The sequence below is a fragment of the Podarcis liolepis genome (assembly GCF_965112155.1).
Source record: "Podarcis liolepis genome assembly, chromosome: 13".
NCBI classification, from domain to species: domain Eukaryota; kingdom Metazoa; phylum Chordata; class Lepidosauria; order Squamata; family Lacertidae; genus Podarcis; species Podarcis liolepis.
The window spans coordinates 16110263-16127728 of record NC_139573.1 but is presented as its reverse complement, the minus strand read 5'-3'; the positions used below and the strand labels follow the sequence as shown (position 1 = coordinate 16127728).

At 47.7% G+C, this 17466-nt stretch overlaps 1 protein-coding gene across 1 annotated transcript in view; it reads left to right on the top strand.

Moving 5' to 3' along the window:
* Nucleotides 1-17466, top strand: part of STX1B (syntaxin 1B) — a 60873-nt gene that overhangs the window by 30389 nt on the left and 13018 nt on the right. The window contains exons 2-6 of the mRNA XM_083472225.1: nt 10311-10385; nt 14902-15001; nt 15234-15308; nt 16367-16440; nt 16881-16989. Of these exons, the coding sequence (XP_083328351.1) occupies nt 10311-10385; nt 14902-15001; nt 15234-15308; nt 16367-16440; nt 16881-16989 (433 nt within the window). The remainder of the gene's footprint in view (nt 1-10310; nt 10386-14901; nt 15002-15233; nt 15309-16366; nt 16441-16880; nt 16990-17466) is intronic.

Genomic DNA, 17466 nt, shown 5'->3' with positions numbered 1-17466 from the left:
TGCGCTGCCACGCACTCTGGCATGCGCAATCTTGCCACAAGAGCTGCTTTGATCTAGTGTTATATCAGATCCCACATGGGGTTGCTTGCAGAAAACTGGCAATGCATGATAACGTATCTGGGAGGACAGTGGCTAAAGCGGAAATCTCCCCCCACCACACACAAATGGGTCACATCTCCAGAAATGCCCTCACAGAGAACAGCGATCAAAGGGGACACTATGCAATAAAAGGTAAATGCCTCAATATAACCCAGAGGAGAAAAACACCACTTCATCACCTTTTGACCTGATGCTGGTTGGCAAGAGATGGCTAAATAATTTCTTTATAACACAGTCTCCTCAGTATCGCCTTCATAGTATATTCCTAGGCAAGTTCCACCTCCTTTTTGTTTAAGCAGCAACTTTCAGACTTTGGGGAGTCCTTTGCCTTTCCAGAAACCGCTTTCTGTAGGACACTGAAACAGTGCAAAGAAATCTCAAGCATATTACAGGGTTAGCTCCTGCAGGATGGCTTCTGTTGTGTTGCTTACATCAAAATTAGCAAGTACATACAAATTAATTCTATGTAATCATATAATTCCTCATAAGAACCAAGCTTATCATCTTTATCTCATTCCACACTGTCTAACATTCTTAAAAGAGCACATGGCTGAAGATTACCCTGTGTTTTATTATTCCAAAACATAGCAAAAATATTCCCCCCCCCCAGTGTGATTGTCCATGCAATGTGTCTTTCAGGGATCTTGCTGATCCGCTCATTGAGGAAATTCTGGTGCACTCCTGAATGTTGGGAAATAAATGGAGAAAACCAGTTAATCCTGAAGTCCCACATGTGTGGGGAACTATGAAAAAAAATGGCTAACTGCCTGAATTCAAAAAAGTATGTTCAGGGCCTGACTCCCCTTTAGCCGAAACAGCCCCCAGCAGAGTTTAAAACACTGTTCTTTGCGGTGTTTGCAACGTGTGGGAAATATAGGTTGCTAGATGTCAAAATGTCCCAGTATTAAGCTCTTAAAATGTGTTCCCTCTACCTCTCTTGGAGTGAATAGACCACAAACTTAAGTAAGTTTAAATGCTTTACTTACAGATCTCATGCATTGTTCAATGCTGCAGCTGAAACAACACAGGCCAGGTATTATTGGTTGCGAAATACAGAAAGTATCTTCAAACATGGAGTCTGGGCATGGAGCACACCCATCTCATGTGTCTGCTCAGCTTACATGGTTCAAATGGGGGAGGGAGGGAGGGAGGGAGAGAGAGAGAGAGAGAGAGAGAGAGAGAGCTGAGCAGGAAACATCCCTTACTTCCTCTCCCCTTGGAAAAGAGGGGATGTGACATCACAGTCTAATCTAGTAGTTTAGAACTCTGTGGTCTTTAACCCCTTCACATACTAACTAGCATAGATGTGCATTGTTAGCTTTGACTGCAAAAACTCCCACACTGAAAAACCCCTAACTATCCTAAAAGACAGTTTGAAAGTGGGTGGAAGGAAGGAAGGCAGGAAGGCTTCTTTGTTTTTAAATGGCTAAACAGTCAGCTGTATAACAGGAACTGTTTTCTAGCATTGAGAGTAGACTTTACCAGTGGGCACCAGGTCTTATCATGAGTAGCTTCAACTTCCTGCTTTGGGACACTGTTGTGGAAGGGCCAAAGCTCTTCTTTGCCTGGAGAAAGGCCTAGGACTGGGAGAGACTTCTGCCTGAAACTTTGGAGTCCCACTGCCAGTCAGTGTAGACAGCACTGAACTAGATGAACCAATGATCTCACTTGTCATAAGGCAGCTGCCTATGTTCCATTAAAGACAGGCAAATCTCTGGCTGTTCCATACCCTCCAACATTTCTTTGATGAAAACAAAGATGTTGCCTCCAACATTTCTCCAATGAAAATAGGGACGTCCTAAGCGCTGTGGGTAAAACCTCAGCACCTAGGGCTTGCCGATCGCATGGTTGGCGGTTCGAATCCCCACGGCGGGGTGAGCTCCCGTCTTCGGTCCCAGCTCCTGCCCACCTAGCAGTTCGAAAGCACCCCTAAAGTGCAAGTAGATAAATAGGTACCGCTTTCTAGCGGGAAGGTAAACGGCGTTTCCGTGTGCTGCGCTGGTGCCGGCTCGCCAGAGCAGCTTCGTCACGCTGGCCACGTGACCCGGAAGTGTCTCCGGACAGCGCTGGCCCTCGGCCTCTTAAGTGAGATGGGTGCACAACCCTAGAGTCGGACACGACTGGCCCGTATGGGCAGGGGTACCTTTACCTTTTTAAGGAAAAGTGGGACATTCAGGGATCAAATCAGAAACCGGGGTGGCTTGTGTAAATCTGAGACTGTCCATGGAAAATAGGGCACTTGGAGGGACTGCTGACCACCACCCCTCCCCTGCAGGGTGCCAGTTAGATTTTTCCACCTTGGGTCCAGAAATTTACTCATTTACTAATTTCCTTACCCTTACATCTTACCTTCCTTCCATCCATCATAGAACCCTGTGGTTTCCAGGAAATCTTCCATTCAGACGCTGGTGGCCTTGAGACCCAATCCCTGCAGCCATTTCAGATCAAACTGAAATGGGCTTGCCTCTTGGTGGTTTGCAGTGGCCTTAGAGCAGTCTATTTTTGTGAAAGTTTCTCCCTCACCTTGACTGAGGTACTTTGGTGGCCGACGGAACCAGGCACGTAGCCTCTGTGCCTGCCTGCCTCCAGGAGGTCACAGGAAGGTGTCACTGCGGTCCAGGAACAAGCGATGGAGACAGGTGCAAGCTCCTCTGTCGCAAGCAGCCAAACTCATTTCTCAACCTCTTGGCTAGAGCGCAATCTCCGCCTCCTACCACCGCCACCCATTCCCATTTCTCATTCCACTGTTGTTCTCATCACTTTGCATCTTTTGCTCTTTCTCTCTCTGTCTCTCTCTCTCTTTTTTTAAAAAAACCCAAAATAAAAATAGTTATGTGCACTTGCTGTCAGGAAACCTGTCAGGAGAACGCGCCACCCCCTTTGCTGCACTGTAGCCCTGCCTTAATGAGGCTATTCTGCCTGTCTAAATGGCTGTGGGGGGTGGGGGGAGATTTACTTATTTATCTAGAAGCCCAAATGTGCGGTTTGGGGAAAGCAAAGCCCTGCTCCGATTGCAGTCTCCTCACGTTCCTTATGACTGCAAACAAGGGGGGAGGGTTACAAAAAGAGGCCAAGTGTGGACAGCAAGAGGCCTTTCATCGGTGGGCAACAAATCCCTTGAATGCCTTTGCAGTTGCAGGAAGGGGAGCAAGCAGCGAGACCTGTGAAGGCCAGAGGGTGAGGGACGAGTTAGGCCCACGGGGAGAGGCTGGGAAGGATGCATGCGTAAGCCATTAAACTAAGTGGCTCTGTATTTGGGCAGCTGTGTCTTTTTTTAGCCCATTATTTTGACGCTGTTGCGCCGTGTTTTCCTCGGCCAGGGGAGCGGAGTGGAAGCCGGGGACGCTGAACGTGGCACTTGCCAGTAGTCTGCGCTCTGTGTGTGTGTGTGTTCAAGAATAATGTTCATTATAATAATCTCGCCAGATTCCACGTCTGCTGGTGTCGCTCTGTATTTGAGGGTTGTTTGCCGGAACTCAGGGGAGCTCTCCCCCCCCCTTCTTGTTGATTTTATTGGACTCCAGTCCTTCCAGCTGAGGCTCTAAACCTGGTGCCCTGGCTCCTAGCCATTCTGCCTCTTAACAAACCAGACCGCGCTTAAATAAGAGAGATGGGGAGGGTAGATCACTGGCTCACAGCTCAGCTTCCCCCTCTTAACCCTTCCCCCTGCTTTCTGAGAATTTGCCATCGCACAAAGAAACCAAGAGCCCTGGTTTCCCTGATTGTAACCTCTGGTTTCTAGAAAAAGCCCTGTTTGGTTTGGTTTTGAATCCAGCAACCCCCACTAAGGCTGAACAGGGACAGAATCCTGCACCCTTATCACTCTCTGGAATGATATTTATGCAGACAGAGAGCCTCTGAAGCTTGCGTTCTTATTTTTCATCCGTATCCTGAGCAGATGAGAGACACTCCCTACCAGCGTATAAATCTTGTCTTTCATAAAAAAAGTTATGGATCTGGGGTGGGACGACTTTAGTGTTGCCACCATTTTGAACAGCTGCATGACAGGTGACTCCCAATAAGTGCAGGTGATGAAGAAGAAAAGCTTCACCTGTTGACCTTTTTACCTGTAGTGTCATTGTTCAAACCTCAGATGGGAAGTCGGATACACACACACAACCTTACCCCATAATATATATGTTTAAGTTGATGAAACCCATTTTGGCCAGCTTTGCAGCCAATCTGGTCTCTGCCCTCTGCTACTGCAATCTCATTGGCTAGAAAGCAGCTTAGTCACTCTGGATAGAGCGAGCCTGATGGCCAAAGAGCCAATCACACTTGAAGGAGGCTGGTGGTGTGAGCTTTTCAGGCATGCAAACAAAGGTATCAGAAGCAGCCAATCACGCTGGAAGGGCCAGCCTATGAGAATCCTGATCTTTTAAGCAAGGGGAAGCAGTCGCCCAATCTGCTGTGAACGCAGGCTTGCAAGAGACCTGGTAGAGGGTGGAGGACTGCCAATCAAATCTGAGTAGCCTGCAGACAAGCAATATAAAAGGCTAAATCATTCCTTCGTTCTGGTGAGGAGGTCTGATCTTGCTAGGGATCTGACTTTTCACCTCCAGGTCCTGTTTTTGATGTGTGTATGCTTATCTTTATAGTCTGGTTTACAGTGATATTTTCCTGCCTGCCTTTTAAGCTTTTGATAACCTTGACGTCCGTTTAAATGTACGATGACCCTCAAAGACATGCCTAGCAAAGAATACGGACTCTAAAGGCACATTAAAACACCCCCACACACACACCTGAGCAAGTCTTGGCTTCCGCAGGCCTGGATGGGAAAATGCTTAGGTAGCCCTGTGCTAAGCCCTGCTGAGTATGTAACAGATAAATATATATGTCTGTTAGCTGCAGGCACCAACAAAAGCTGAGTCCTTCTGAGCGTCTCCTTCATTCAGAGGAGACCTAGGTTTGAATCCTTTGCTCACTGGGTCACCTTGGGCAAGTCGTCTTCAAATATCTCAAGGGCTGCCACATGGAAGAGGGAACGAGCTTGTTTCTTCCTGCTCTGGAGGGTAGGACTTGAATCCATGGCTTCAAGTTACAAGAAAGGAGATTCTGACTAAACATCAGGAAGAACTTTCTGACAGTAAGAGGTGTTTGACCATGGAACCAGTGGCGTAGCGTGGGGGGTGCAGGGGTGGCCGGCCGCACCGGGCGCAACATCTGGGGGTTAGGGTTAGGGGGCGCAAATCCACGGGTTAGGGGAGGCAAACCCACGGGTTAGGGGTGCAAATCCACGGGTTAGGGGGCACAAATTACTTGCCTTGCCCCGGGTGCTGACAACCCACGCTACGCCACTGCATGGAACAGTCTCCCTTGGGAGGCTGTAGACTCTCTTTCCTTAGGGGTTGGACTAGATGACTCTCAGGGTCCCTTCCAACTCTATGGTTATGACATTCTAAATCACAACGTAGCCTCAGCGCAGGACCAGTTTTGGAATTAAACAGGGTTACAGCTGTGATGGCTAAATAAATAGATTCCATTCCTTCCATCGCTTGGGTATCTTTCCCCCCATCGACATGCCTAGGACTCCTTGAAAACAGAGGGAGCAGAATGTTCCCAAACTTTGAGCCTGCCTTCTGAATCAAGATTGCCTCTGAAGTGCCCTGTGGCTGCTTCTGAATCATCCAGATCTTGCCACTATTGCAGAGGGACGAACCATTTGCCTGGCCTGATAGGACCCTTTGCCCATTCTTGCCAGGAGATGACCTTGGCCTGCGTCTCCTTTCGTCATGCAAATTAGCAACCTGAGCAGCGTTTGAGAATATATGGGGGTGCCAAGCATCCAAAGCTAAGGTAGGTTAATTGCCTGAGCCAGCCAGGAATGACACAGAACATCAATGCAAATGGCTCTGGAGAGGAGCCAGTCATGCGCCCAGCATCCAGCCACATGGTCCAACAGGAAGATGGCTAGAGGAGCCAATAGGCTCACTATAGAATCCTTATATTCAAATAAAAGAGGACAAAAGGAGAGGTGATTGGTTGTACTTGGACTATGAGGTAAAGGCACATGATACAGCAACCTTGCTGAAACTAAATAGGTCTAGTCATGCCTGGATAGGGGATGGTTTCAAACCCTGTGCATTATTATTATGAAACCCTATGTTTAGTAATTATATTATATTATATTATATTATATTATATTATATTATATTATATTCCCTGTCTTTTTCCTTTACATGGGCTCAAGGCATCTTACAGATAAAATAAAAACAGCTAAACAGAGGGGGAATAATTAAAAATAATTTAAACACTAATAAAGTCAACACACACACTATATATGATCTATTTAAAACATACAGATAATCACAATAAAAACAGCACGGCACTAGCCCTTTCATTAAAAGTCTAACTTCTCTAGGGAGGGAGTTTCAAAGTCTGGGAGCAGCCACCGAGAAGGCCCTCTCCAGCCGCCTTGGGGATCTACAGTTGCAGAAAAGTAAATAAATGTGAAGTAAAATTAAACTTTAGCAGCGTTTCGGTAACATGCTTACCCACTGTGGTCTCCTAACCTCCCCTGTAGTATTTCCCCAGTGGACCTGCTGTGATTCTGACTTCTTTTCCTTCTGCTCCTTCTTAAAAAGCTGCTAGCCCTCATGACCATAGAAGAAAATGTTAATAATCAGTGGGCAATGTTGCCAGTGCTTTGCTGTCACTCTTTACATTCCTAGTTGAGAGGATGAGGTGGGCAGCTGTTACTCTTTAAATGGATTTAGAAGTGGGAAAGGGAAAATATTCTCCCTGTGGCCCGCAGACAAGCAGACAAGCACCAATCCCGCCACAACGCCACCTCTCTCTGTTTGTGCGTGTTCCTTCCCGCCCCCTGCCCCCGCCTGCCCCTTACTCAGAAGTTGGGGGGGGGGAGGAATGGGATATGAGAAGGGACCACGATTGGTTTGACATCCGTGGGCCGGTGTTGCATCTTCTGAGGAAAACCAACCCTTTAAAACCATCACAGAACCTTCTACTGCGGAAAGAAAGGAGAGGGGAGGGAAGAGGCGAGGGTTATTATTCTTATTTATATATTTTATTTTGTCCTCCGTGACCAGGCTGGTTATTTTGGGGATGATGGTTTTCCTGGAAGGAGAAAAGGAATCGGATAGTCTGCCGAGGTGATGTGGCGCTGCCCCCAAGCCACCCCGCCCGGTCTCTGTGTGCACACGTGTTCCCAGCACACTGGAAGCGCAAGCGGCTGTTTGTGTGCATGTGTTATTATGTCACTGTTCCAGCTCGCTTAGCTGTGACCTTGGACGAAAGGAGAATGCGATGAGAGAGCTTCGTCACAAACTGCCCTCCAGGAGACGGAGCCAGGCACTGGTCCAAAACACAGCTTCTCCCTCCAAATCCCTCTCTCCAATTCCTTTCCCCGTGGTGCCAGGCCAGAGAGCCTTCTCCATCGCTATTCCTTCCCCGCTGCCCTGATCGCCAGCTTTCTCCTGCCTTGTGGAGCAGCGCAAGTGGCAGGGAACCGGTGTGTGTGTGTGTGCTGCCTTCCAAGTGGCTGAGCCCATCTCCCTCTGACTTGTCGCCTCAGGTTAAATCGAGTTTTGGGGGGTTGCACTTATATAAGAAGAAATGTGGCATCTCGGCTGAGAAGGCAGGGCTTTTTTTGGCCTTGACAACTGCTACAAGGAACTATGGGATATGGAATGGGAGGTAAGGGTGGGGGAGACGGACAGACAGACCACAATTTAACTCTTAGTTCTAAGCTGCCGTTCACATGGACTTTACGTGGAGCACCCATGATTGACTTTCTTTCCTAAACTAAAAAAACCTGAAATGCTCTGCTCCTAGAAAGCCAGCTGTTAAGAAAGGCTATTGTCTAGATTTCGTTGATAAGGAAGTTTTCTGTGTGAGGGGTTTTTTCTTTCTTTCTCATGTGGAAATGTTCAACCCGAAGATGCCCTCAGATCATCCAAAGCCCCTCCAGACTGGTGTGTGTGTGTGTGTGTGTGTGTGTTGCAAATGTATCCTGCCACATGCCATTGATGCATGAGTTGTTCATTGGTGGTGAATTTATACCCGGCGGTCCAAACACCAGTCCACTTCATTAGTGGTCCTGTAGTCTTTGCTGGGGGGTCTTTGCTAGACCACTAATGAAGCAGACTGGTGTTTGGACCATTCATCACCAATGAACAACTCATGCATCAATGGCATGTGGCAGGATACATTCATTAGTGGTCCTGTAGTCTTTGCTGGGGGGATGCAGGTGGCGCTGTGGGTTAAACCACAGAGCCTAGGACTTGACAATCAGAAGGTCGGCAGTTCGAATCTCCTTGACAGGGTGAGCTCCTGTTGCTCGGTCCCTGCTCCTGCCAACCTAGTAGTTCAAAAGCATGCCAAAAAGATCAAGTAGATGAATAGGTACCGCTCCGGCGGGAAGGTAAATGGCGTTTCCGTGCACTGCTCTGGTTTGCCAGAAGCGGTTTAGTCATGTTGGCCACATGACCCGGAAGCTGTATGCCAGCTCCCTCGGCCAATAAAGTGAGATGAGCGCCACAACCCCAGAGTCGGCCACAACTGGACCTAATGGTCAGGGGTCCCTTTACCTTTACCTTAGTCTTTGCTGGGAGCTGTCACATTGTCATGATTTGGAGGGGCAAAGCAGGACATAACAAACACACACTTCCCGGAATATAGCGGTATAATAAAACGTTGCGGGATTTCAGGAGGAAGTTATGAGACCGGAAACAAAGCAATATGTATGCCCTCAAACTGTTGCACCTGCAAACCAGCCATGAAAGTGAGATTGTGAATAACCACCCCATGCCATCATGAACACAAGTCATCATGACCACACAATTAAAAGGAACCTTGGAGGCTGGGCCTGCCTAGTCCACAAATAGTCATCGCCCCCCCCCCCCCGCATTAGGCAACTGTTTGTGGTATTTCTTTTGGGTTCTCTAACCCGACTCTTCGCTCTGGAACGGAAATGAGGCCTTGTGGGATGGAAGTGTGGGGAGCTGGGTCTCCTGGGTTTTCCTTGTAGATCCAAAAGGAAACTGCTTGCATTTCTAGAAAACAGGCCCTCAAGTTTTCTCCTCAGCTCTAGGAGCCGGAAATGGGTGTAGCTTCTTAGAGCAAGAAGGCAAGATTCCTGGATTTCATTGCCAGTTTGAGAAGATTAATCTGTTACTTCTCCCTCTTGGGGTTTTAGACAGTTCTTAATTTTTAAAATGTGAGTTGTGACATTTCAAGTTTGCCTAGTGGGAGCGTGTTCTATGTTCCCCAATCACCCTGTTTTTAATCCCAGATGTCTAGGGACCTTATCCACACTTTTGTATATTCCACAGGAATCAGTTGACGAAGGGTGGTTAGCAATATTTCTTAAATAAATGAATAGGGGCTGGTTGTGGTTAACCCATAGCAAAGCAGACGTCTCTGCATGTGGTCAGCTACAGTAAACTCTTCATTATTGCTTCGCTTATTCCAGGGCTGAGCCTCAGAATTAAAAACGAGGTGGAATGAACCCAAAGCATGTAGCAACCACAAACACTCCTCCATCTCTTCCTTCTCACTGAATATATGGCATTTTCCTGGCTCCCCTGGTCATTCCCTTTCTCCCTAACAAACTATTGCTGAAGGGTGTGAAGTGTGAAGGCTCACACTTGCCCTTTCAATCATGTTTTCTTGGCTTGTTTTCTGCTGAGGACGGCGATTTCGTGTTACGAGATTCATAGCAATGGCGCCTTTCAGAAACCAGGGCTATCTAATTCTTCCTTTCTGATGGTTGGCAACATCTCTTTCTTGGGCTAGGAAGAGGGGATTCATCCCAAGCATCTTTACTTTTTATGATGCCGTATGGGCTAGGACGAAACTGCTGCTCTGCTCTACCGAAATACAGATAAAGAATCAAGAAGTAAATGCAAGAGGCAAATCAGAGAGAAAGAGGGTGGGAAAGAATGAGGCCTAGGAAGGAATATGGATATTTGCAACAGAAACAAGGGCCTGAAATACTGGTTGGGGGAGTCTGCTAAGTGTCTGTGTGCATCTGCTTAAATAGGGGAGAAGGGGCAATTGGGAAAGGTTAAAAGCTTGCTGCTTTCCCCCAAATGGTTCCCCCTCCCACTTTTCACTGTGTAGTGAAAAAATGGCAATTGGCTACATGATATGTGTGCTTGGAAACACACAGAAGAGGAGAGCATGAGGGTATCTTTGAGGACAGAGCCAGGAGGGTGTCCTAACCTGTGGAAATGTTGTCTCTTGGGCAGGCCAAAGACAGCGACGATGAGGAAGAGGTGGTGCACGTGGACCGGGACCATTTCATGGATGAGTTCTTCGAACAGGTAAGAGGAAGAACAGCCTTGAAGGTGTCACAGCAGCATGGTCAGTGGTCAGGGATGCTGAGAGTTGTGGTCTAACATCTGGAAGGCTGCAGGTCCCCCATCCCTGGCATGAACCTTGGTGTGGGCTCTTCTTTGGTCTGTTGTTCTGCTCTCATTTGTCTGGTGCTCTGCTTGAATTACAACAGCGTTCGCCAACCTGGTGCCTTCCTGCTTTTTTGGACTACAACTCCCATAAGGGCTGGGGCTGATGGGAGTTGTAGTCCAAAGCAACTGGAAGACACTCGGAGGGGTGAAGGCTGCACTACATATTGTACCAAGTCCTACCCCTTGAGTAATCATACTCCTTTCCGGCTTCTGACATCTCCCCAGGTTTTGCCCATATATTTTGAAGCTTATCTCAACAGTCATGAGATCTTGACCAGTGGCAGAGAACCTGTGGCAACTCCAGATGATGCTGGACTACAGTTCCCATCATCCTTGCCCTTTGGCTGTGCTGGCCTGGACTGATGAGAAATGAAGCCCAACAACATCTGGAGGGCAAAGGGTCCCTCTCCCCTTTCTGTAGAAGCTTAACTTCTTGAGCCATGCCTAAGGGAGGTTGCACTGAAATATAGCTTAAGAATCCATGGCTCTATAGGCTAGCCTTTGCAAACCCGGTACCCTCCAGTTTTTCTGAACTACAACTCCCATCATGTCCAGGACTAATGGGAGTTGTAGTACAGAACATCTGGATGGCACTGGGGTGGCTGATTTGGCATATTGCAGGCTATACTTGTCACTTGTTTTAACACTTGATGTCTACTACAGTCGTACCTTGGAAGCCAAACAGAACCTGTTCTGGAAGTCCATTCGACTTCTGAAATGTTCGGAAACCAAGGTGTGGCTTCCAATTGGCTGCAGGAAGCTGCGCCAGATGTTTGGGTTCCAAAAGAACGTTTGCAAACTGGAACACTCATGTTTGGGTTTGGGGCCTTTAGGAGCCAAAACGTTTGACTCGCAAGTCGTTCATCAACCAAGGTACGACTATACTAGTAAATACTGTTGTCTCGTTCATGAGGCAATCAGCAAACACATTTATTTCTTTTAAAAAACAAGTTATCTGAGGTCTGTAAAGGGCACGATAGCAGCCTCTTTAAACCTAGGCTTCACCCAATCTCTCTCTCACACAAAAGCAAAAGAGGGGGAATGAGGGGAGGGGAGCTAAACCTCCCCCCTTGCCTGCTTCTTCTTCCCCCCAGCCCCTCGTCTGAAGCATTTCCCCCTTGATCAAAGAGACAGACCACAAGGGAGTCAACGGTGAGCAGGGAAGCTTACACCCCCTCTGAAAACTAAACCCCCTCACTCAAAACACATTATTTAATGATCAGGGCAGACACAGATTTAAGGAGACCAGCTGGCGACCATCTAGGGGTTATCTCCAACTTAAATTTCCTCAGATTCAGGGGTGCCAACTTGAATAAAATATTGGGGGGGAGGTAAGCCCTGACCTGCATAATCAATCACAAGATGTGTCACTATTTGAATGGCCCATCAATTTTGGGGGGCCCTGGTCCCCTCAGATATTTTATTGGGAGGGCCAAAGGGACCTCGGCCCCTCGGAGTTGGCTCCTATGCTCAGAGTAGACTTACTGAAATTAACGAACCTCAGTTAGTTGTGTTTATGCATTTCAATGGGTCTACTCTTGAGTAGCATTGGATACAACCCTGGGTTTCAAAGCATAAGGGAAAGAAATAGTTTTTGAAAGGGGTGTCTGTGTGAGGGAGGGAGGGAGGGAGAGATTCTACAGTTTAATGTTTCCTCTTGTTTTGGGTTTGGTACGTCATTCCTCAGCCGTGCCTGAGCCTATTTGCCTCTGAACAATGAGGTCCTTTCACGCTGGAGAGCTCTTGCTTCATTATAGAGTCTGAGAACCCGTAAAGAGGTCGGTTTTGTGCAGCAATACATACTTCCAGCTCCCAGACCGCTGTGCGGAAACCAAATGGCTGCCAGGATTAGAGAAGGTGGCCACCCTTGTTCCAGGTCCTCTCCTTCCCACTTCTTCGCAGACTGCTTTTGCATAGGAGACGGAGCCTACGAGCCCCCATGCCCTGAATTAACTCCTGCTTCGACACGTGCCTGGGATCTGCACGAGAGCGGAGCGCATTAATATTCAAGCAGCATGGCTTTTAGTATGCAAGTGCATCTTGTTAATGATTCTATGCAGCCTCTGCGATGCGCAGGCGTCAGAGGTGGAAGGATTGGAGGGGGGGAGGCAGAGAGATGCCACTGGGATGGCAGCCACCCACAACTGTGAAATCCACGCTCGCTTGTTGGGTCTTGTTCACAAGTCGCAACTCATGGCTGAGATCATCGCACTACACCCCGGAGAAATCTTGCCGTTTCTCTGAAGCAATTCCGCAGCGTGCTGTGGCTGCTTGCAGGAAATCCATGCCTCAGACAGCTCTTGCCTCTCTTTCCTTTGAATTCCAAGTTCTATTAAAAATAAAAAACCACCTACAGCCCACTCACCCTCCCTCTCTCAAATAAAGCATACAGATTGCATCATTTCATGCAAAATTAGCAAATGTTGTTGCGTAGCTTTGACCCAAGATTGTAAACATTCTTGCAGTCTTTTCCGGTGGGTGCCTGGATTCTTATCAGCCTCAGCACTCATCAGGGAGTTAGTTACCAGTGAGACCCGTAATTAACGATCCAATCTTATTTATTGCTTTTGTGGCCCCCCTTTTCTCTCCAGTCAGCTCCAGGCGGTGTACATGTGTGTCCCCCCCCCCTCATTTAATCCCCACAACAACCCTGAGAGATAGATTAGGCTGACAGGCAGTGACTGGCCCGAGGTCACCCAGCGAGCTGCATGGCAGAGTGGTGATTCGAACCCTGGCCTCCCAGGTCCTAGTCTGAGCCTCTAACCACTACACCACACTGGATCAATTTGTGGACATTTGGACTCAGGTTACATATGATAGTGGAAGACCCATCTATTTAAGACCTGGGCCTGGCCGACTCCTGCTTAGACTGGCAGCTTCCCCCAAAGAGAGCTGCTAAACTGGTGGCTGCCTTCCTGATACCTCATTTATGAAGTCATTTTCCCTCAGCTGTGCTCTAGCTCTGTAAGTAGATCTGTGCGGGAGGAAAAGACCACAGGGGGAGAAACTCTGGGGGAGTTAAACAATGGGTGGGTATTCTTATACCCATGAACTCCATATGTCCTACAAATCCTCTTAGTTCACACCCCTCTTTATACACGACTGAGGCAGACCTGAGTTCGAAAGCTGCACTCTGTTCCAACATAGAATCACAGAAGTGTCGACTTGGAAGGGACCCTGAGGAATATGAAGCTGTTCCATAGAACCTGACACTGTGATTCCGCTGCATGAGGGAAGCAGGGGGGCCCCAGGATTTGTGATGCTTGATTGAGGGGCGCCAGCAAAGCTATTGTCTGTCGTGGGCGAGTCGGCTGCAGATTTCAGGACCTTGGAGAGCGTCTCCTGGTAGTTTGCCTCCGGGCCCCGTATTTCAACTCCTTTCTTCAGCACAGTGCTCCCTGGTGGCCATGCTGAGGCCTTACAGTCATTTAACTGAGGAAAACTACTCTATCAGACCGACAAAAAGGTATTTAGGGAACATTTAAGTCAGAGTTTCCCAAACTGTAGTTCATGGACCGCCAGAAGTCCCCAAGCTTCATTCAGCTGCTCTGTGACATGTCTGCATTAAATATTCCTATTGCTTTTTTAATTGGCTGATTTGTTTATCTTTTATATTGCATGTTATTGTATTACGGTCTGACAAAGAGATCATAGTCTCAGTGAACTGTAGCAAAACTGTCAGTGCAAAGAAATATTTGTTTTTATTCATTTATAAAAAATATTTATATACTGTTGTTCATTAATTTAAAAAATCAGAGCGGTTTTACATAAAACAATGCAATAAAGAGCATTTTTTTAAAAAAAACTTTAAATCAGTTAAATATTATGGACAGTTATATTATTAATTATTTTAAAAAATTAAGCAGAAGTTGCCCACTGTATTGGCAGATTATTCCACGATCCTGGCCCTATGGCACCAAAATCTCAGTTCCTTGTTGTGAAATAAGCCTCACCAACTCAGGGAACAACCATTGACACTACTGCAGATGATCTCAGTGGTTGAGCTGAGATATAGGGTTCAAGCAGTCCCTGAGGTACCCTGGACCTAAGTTGATCAGGGCATTGATGGTGCCAGAGGTGCCTTCCCCTCCTGCCTGATGCTCTCGCTCTGCACATGGCAACATTCAGGCGGAATGTGGAAACAAGGCCTGTGTATCGCCCTCTCCTTTTCCCGCCTCTGTGGCTCCTTCATGGAATCTCCTCCAACCTTAAGAGTTCTGTGGCTCCACGATTGGCTAAATGCAGCACAGAGGACCCATATTGACCGTGGCAGCCCTGGGTCACCGTATCAATTACTTAGTGGTGGGCATTCAAGGAACCGCAACAGGAGAGAGGTCCCATGCTCGCTTCTTGCCTCCCTGTCTTTCCCCAGGTGGAGGAGATCCGCGGCTGCATTGAGAAACTCTCGGAAGATGTGGAACTGGTGAAGAAGCAGCACAGTGCCATCTTGGCTGCCCCCAACCCAGATGAGAGTGAGTGGAACACCCAGAGGCCCACGTCTAGTGATGCTGTCCCCTGGCGCTTGCACACGCCCCGTGCCACACGTGATTTTGCCCAAGATGGGTGCGCAAGGCTCTCTCTCTAGATCCTGCGCAAGGATGAAGGCAAACAATGCATGTGGGGGAACGGACACAGTTCAATCATCTCCCGGGTCTGCTGTCAAAACACTCCCTCCATTTATTTATTTTTGCATTTTCCTTGCAGAGACCAAGCAGGAACTGGAGGATCTCACAGCTGACATCAAGAAGACTGCCAACAAGGTGCGCTCCAAGTTGAAAGGTAAGAGCTGGGTCTCCCCAACATAGAGTTATTATATATCTATATGACCAAAAGTCCAGAGGTAGCATTGTAACCCATTTACAATGGAGTGGAAGGTTCGCAGGCTATGGAGGACTTGCTCACAAACTTATTGACAGCTGCACGAATTATTATAGCCAAGAAGTGGAAGGGGCAAGCAGAATATATAATAGAAGAATGGTATAAAGAGGTGTGGGATATAGCTATTAATTAACACATGCCATTCTTCTTTTTCTTTCATCTTTGGCGATCACTCGTAGCCGAGTAAGATTGTCTTCCTTAAACACGGTTTTAACAATGAGTCCGTAAGTAACTGTGGAGGCCAATTCTGGACCCACACGTCCTTCCACAGTGGGTACATTGGTTTCTGGGCGGGAGTTGATCAAGGTGTGGATTTGCAAACTGTGCCTTCCTCTTAGCACGTTTCTCCCTTGCGTCTTGAGTTCGAGTGTCTTCAAAGCCCATGACACCTTTGGTAAAGGCTGTTCTCCAACTGGAGCGCTTGCAGGCCAGTGTTTCCCAATTGTCAGGGTTTATACTACAGATTTGCCTTGAGACAATCTTTAAACCTCTTTTGTCGACCACCAGCATTACGCTTTCCATTTTTAAGTTCGGAATAGAGTAGGTCAGGGAATATGCAGGAGAAATGATTCTGAGGAGATATGGAGGGCGTTTGTAGAATTTGTACTGTTAAAACAGAAAAGAGGTCAAACCATCGCAAGCCAATGGGAAGCCGGACAGCATTCCAGAAGGTGGTCCCTGCTCTGCTCCGTGCTGTTTTCGCGTGGTGCACAGGAGCTGACCGAGCGGGCGGTGGGGGTCCATGGGTCGGTTAAACGACCTCCATGGGCCGCTTGTGGCCCATGGGCCTTAGGTTGCCGGCTCCTGTCCTAGCCCTTAGGTAGCTTTGAACCTGCAACTTGGCAGCTCACCACTAGAGGCAGCAGCAGAAGAACCCAGAAACTCCAGGCTCTGACCCAGACAGTTCTTCATTCTCTGCTAAAGCTGCCCTGATCTCTTTGCCCTTGTCCTCTCTACAGCGATTGAGCAGGGAATTGAGCAGGAAGAGGTGCAGAACCGATCCTCGGCTGACTTGCGAATCCGGAAAACGCAGGTACTTGTCTTCGTCACATATATTGGATTTTGCCTTATTTCTCCTTCTTCTTCCCCCACCCTCATCCCCAAAGTACCTATATTTAAAATAAATTGCATGCTTTGTTTTTTTAAAAACTTTCTGGTTAATTGGGGGCGCCCATTTAGCTGACCAAATTGTTTTTAAATCCATGCATCTAAACCCTGGGGGGAGACCTGCAGGATCAGGCCAATGGCCCATCCAGGCCAGCATTCTGTTCTCACAGTAGCCAGCCAGAAGCTTTAGCTCATTTGTGTAACAATTTCCCCTCCCCCCCCCACGCACCATTCCAAAGGTCTGTGATCAATAGGTATGGGTCTTAAATTGAAACAGGGGAGTGGAGGGAATGAGGGGTACGGCCCGCTCTCTTTGGTGACTTCCTCTCTGCCCCAACATGACTGACTTCCCATTTCACTGCCTAGCACTCGACCCTTTCCCGCAAGTTCGTGGAGGTGATGACGGAATACAACACAACCCAGTCCAAATATCGAGACCGATGCAAGGACCGTATCCAGAGGCAGCTGGAGATAAGTACGTTAATTCTCTCTCTTGTATATACCGTATTTTTCACTCGATAACACGCACCTGACCATAACACGCACATAGTTTTTAGAGGAGGAAAACAAGAAAAAAAAATTCTGAATGAAACAGTGGATGTATCATTTTTGTGCTCCATGCTGTGGCCACAGACATGTGATTTGACGGTGAGTTTGGGGTAGCCCAATGCGAAAATCCTGAGAATCCATGTGGATCTGTGCTTTGTAACCACATTTTTGCATCATTGCAGCCCCAGGCAACAGTGGGTGCGTGATTTTTTTTGGTGCAGGCTGTAGCCATGGATATGCTATGTGATCTGATGGTGAATTTGGGGTGACCCAATGCAAAGATCCTGAGGATCCATGTGGATCCATGCTTTGTAACCACGTTTTTGCACCATTGTAGCCCTGTTTTTGCATCAGATCATTGCTATGTGATCTGATGGTGAATTTGGGGTGACCCAATGCAAAG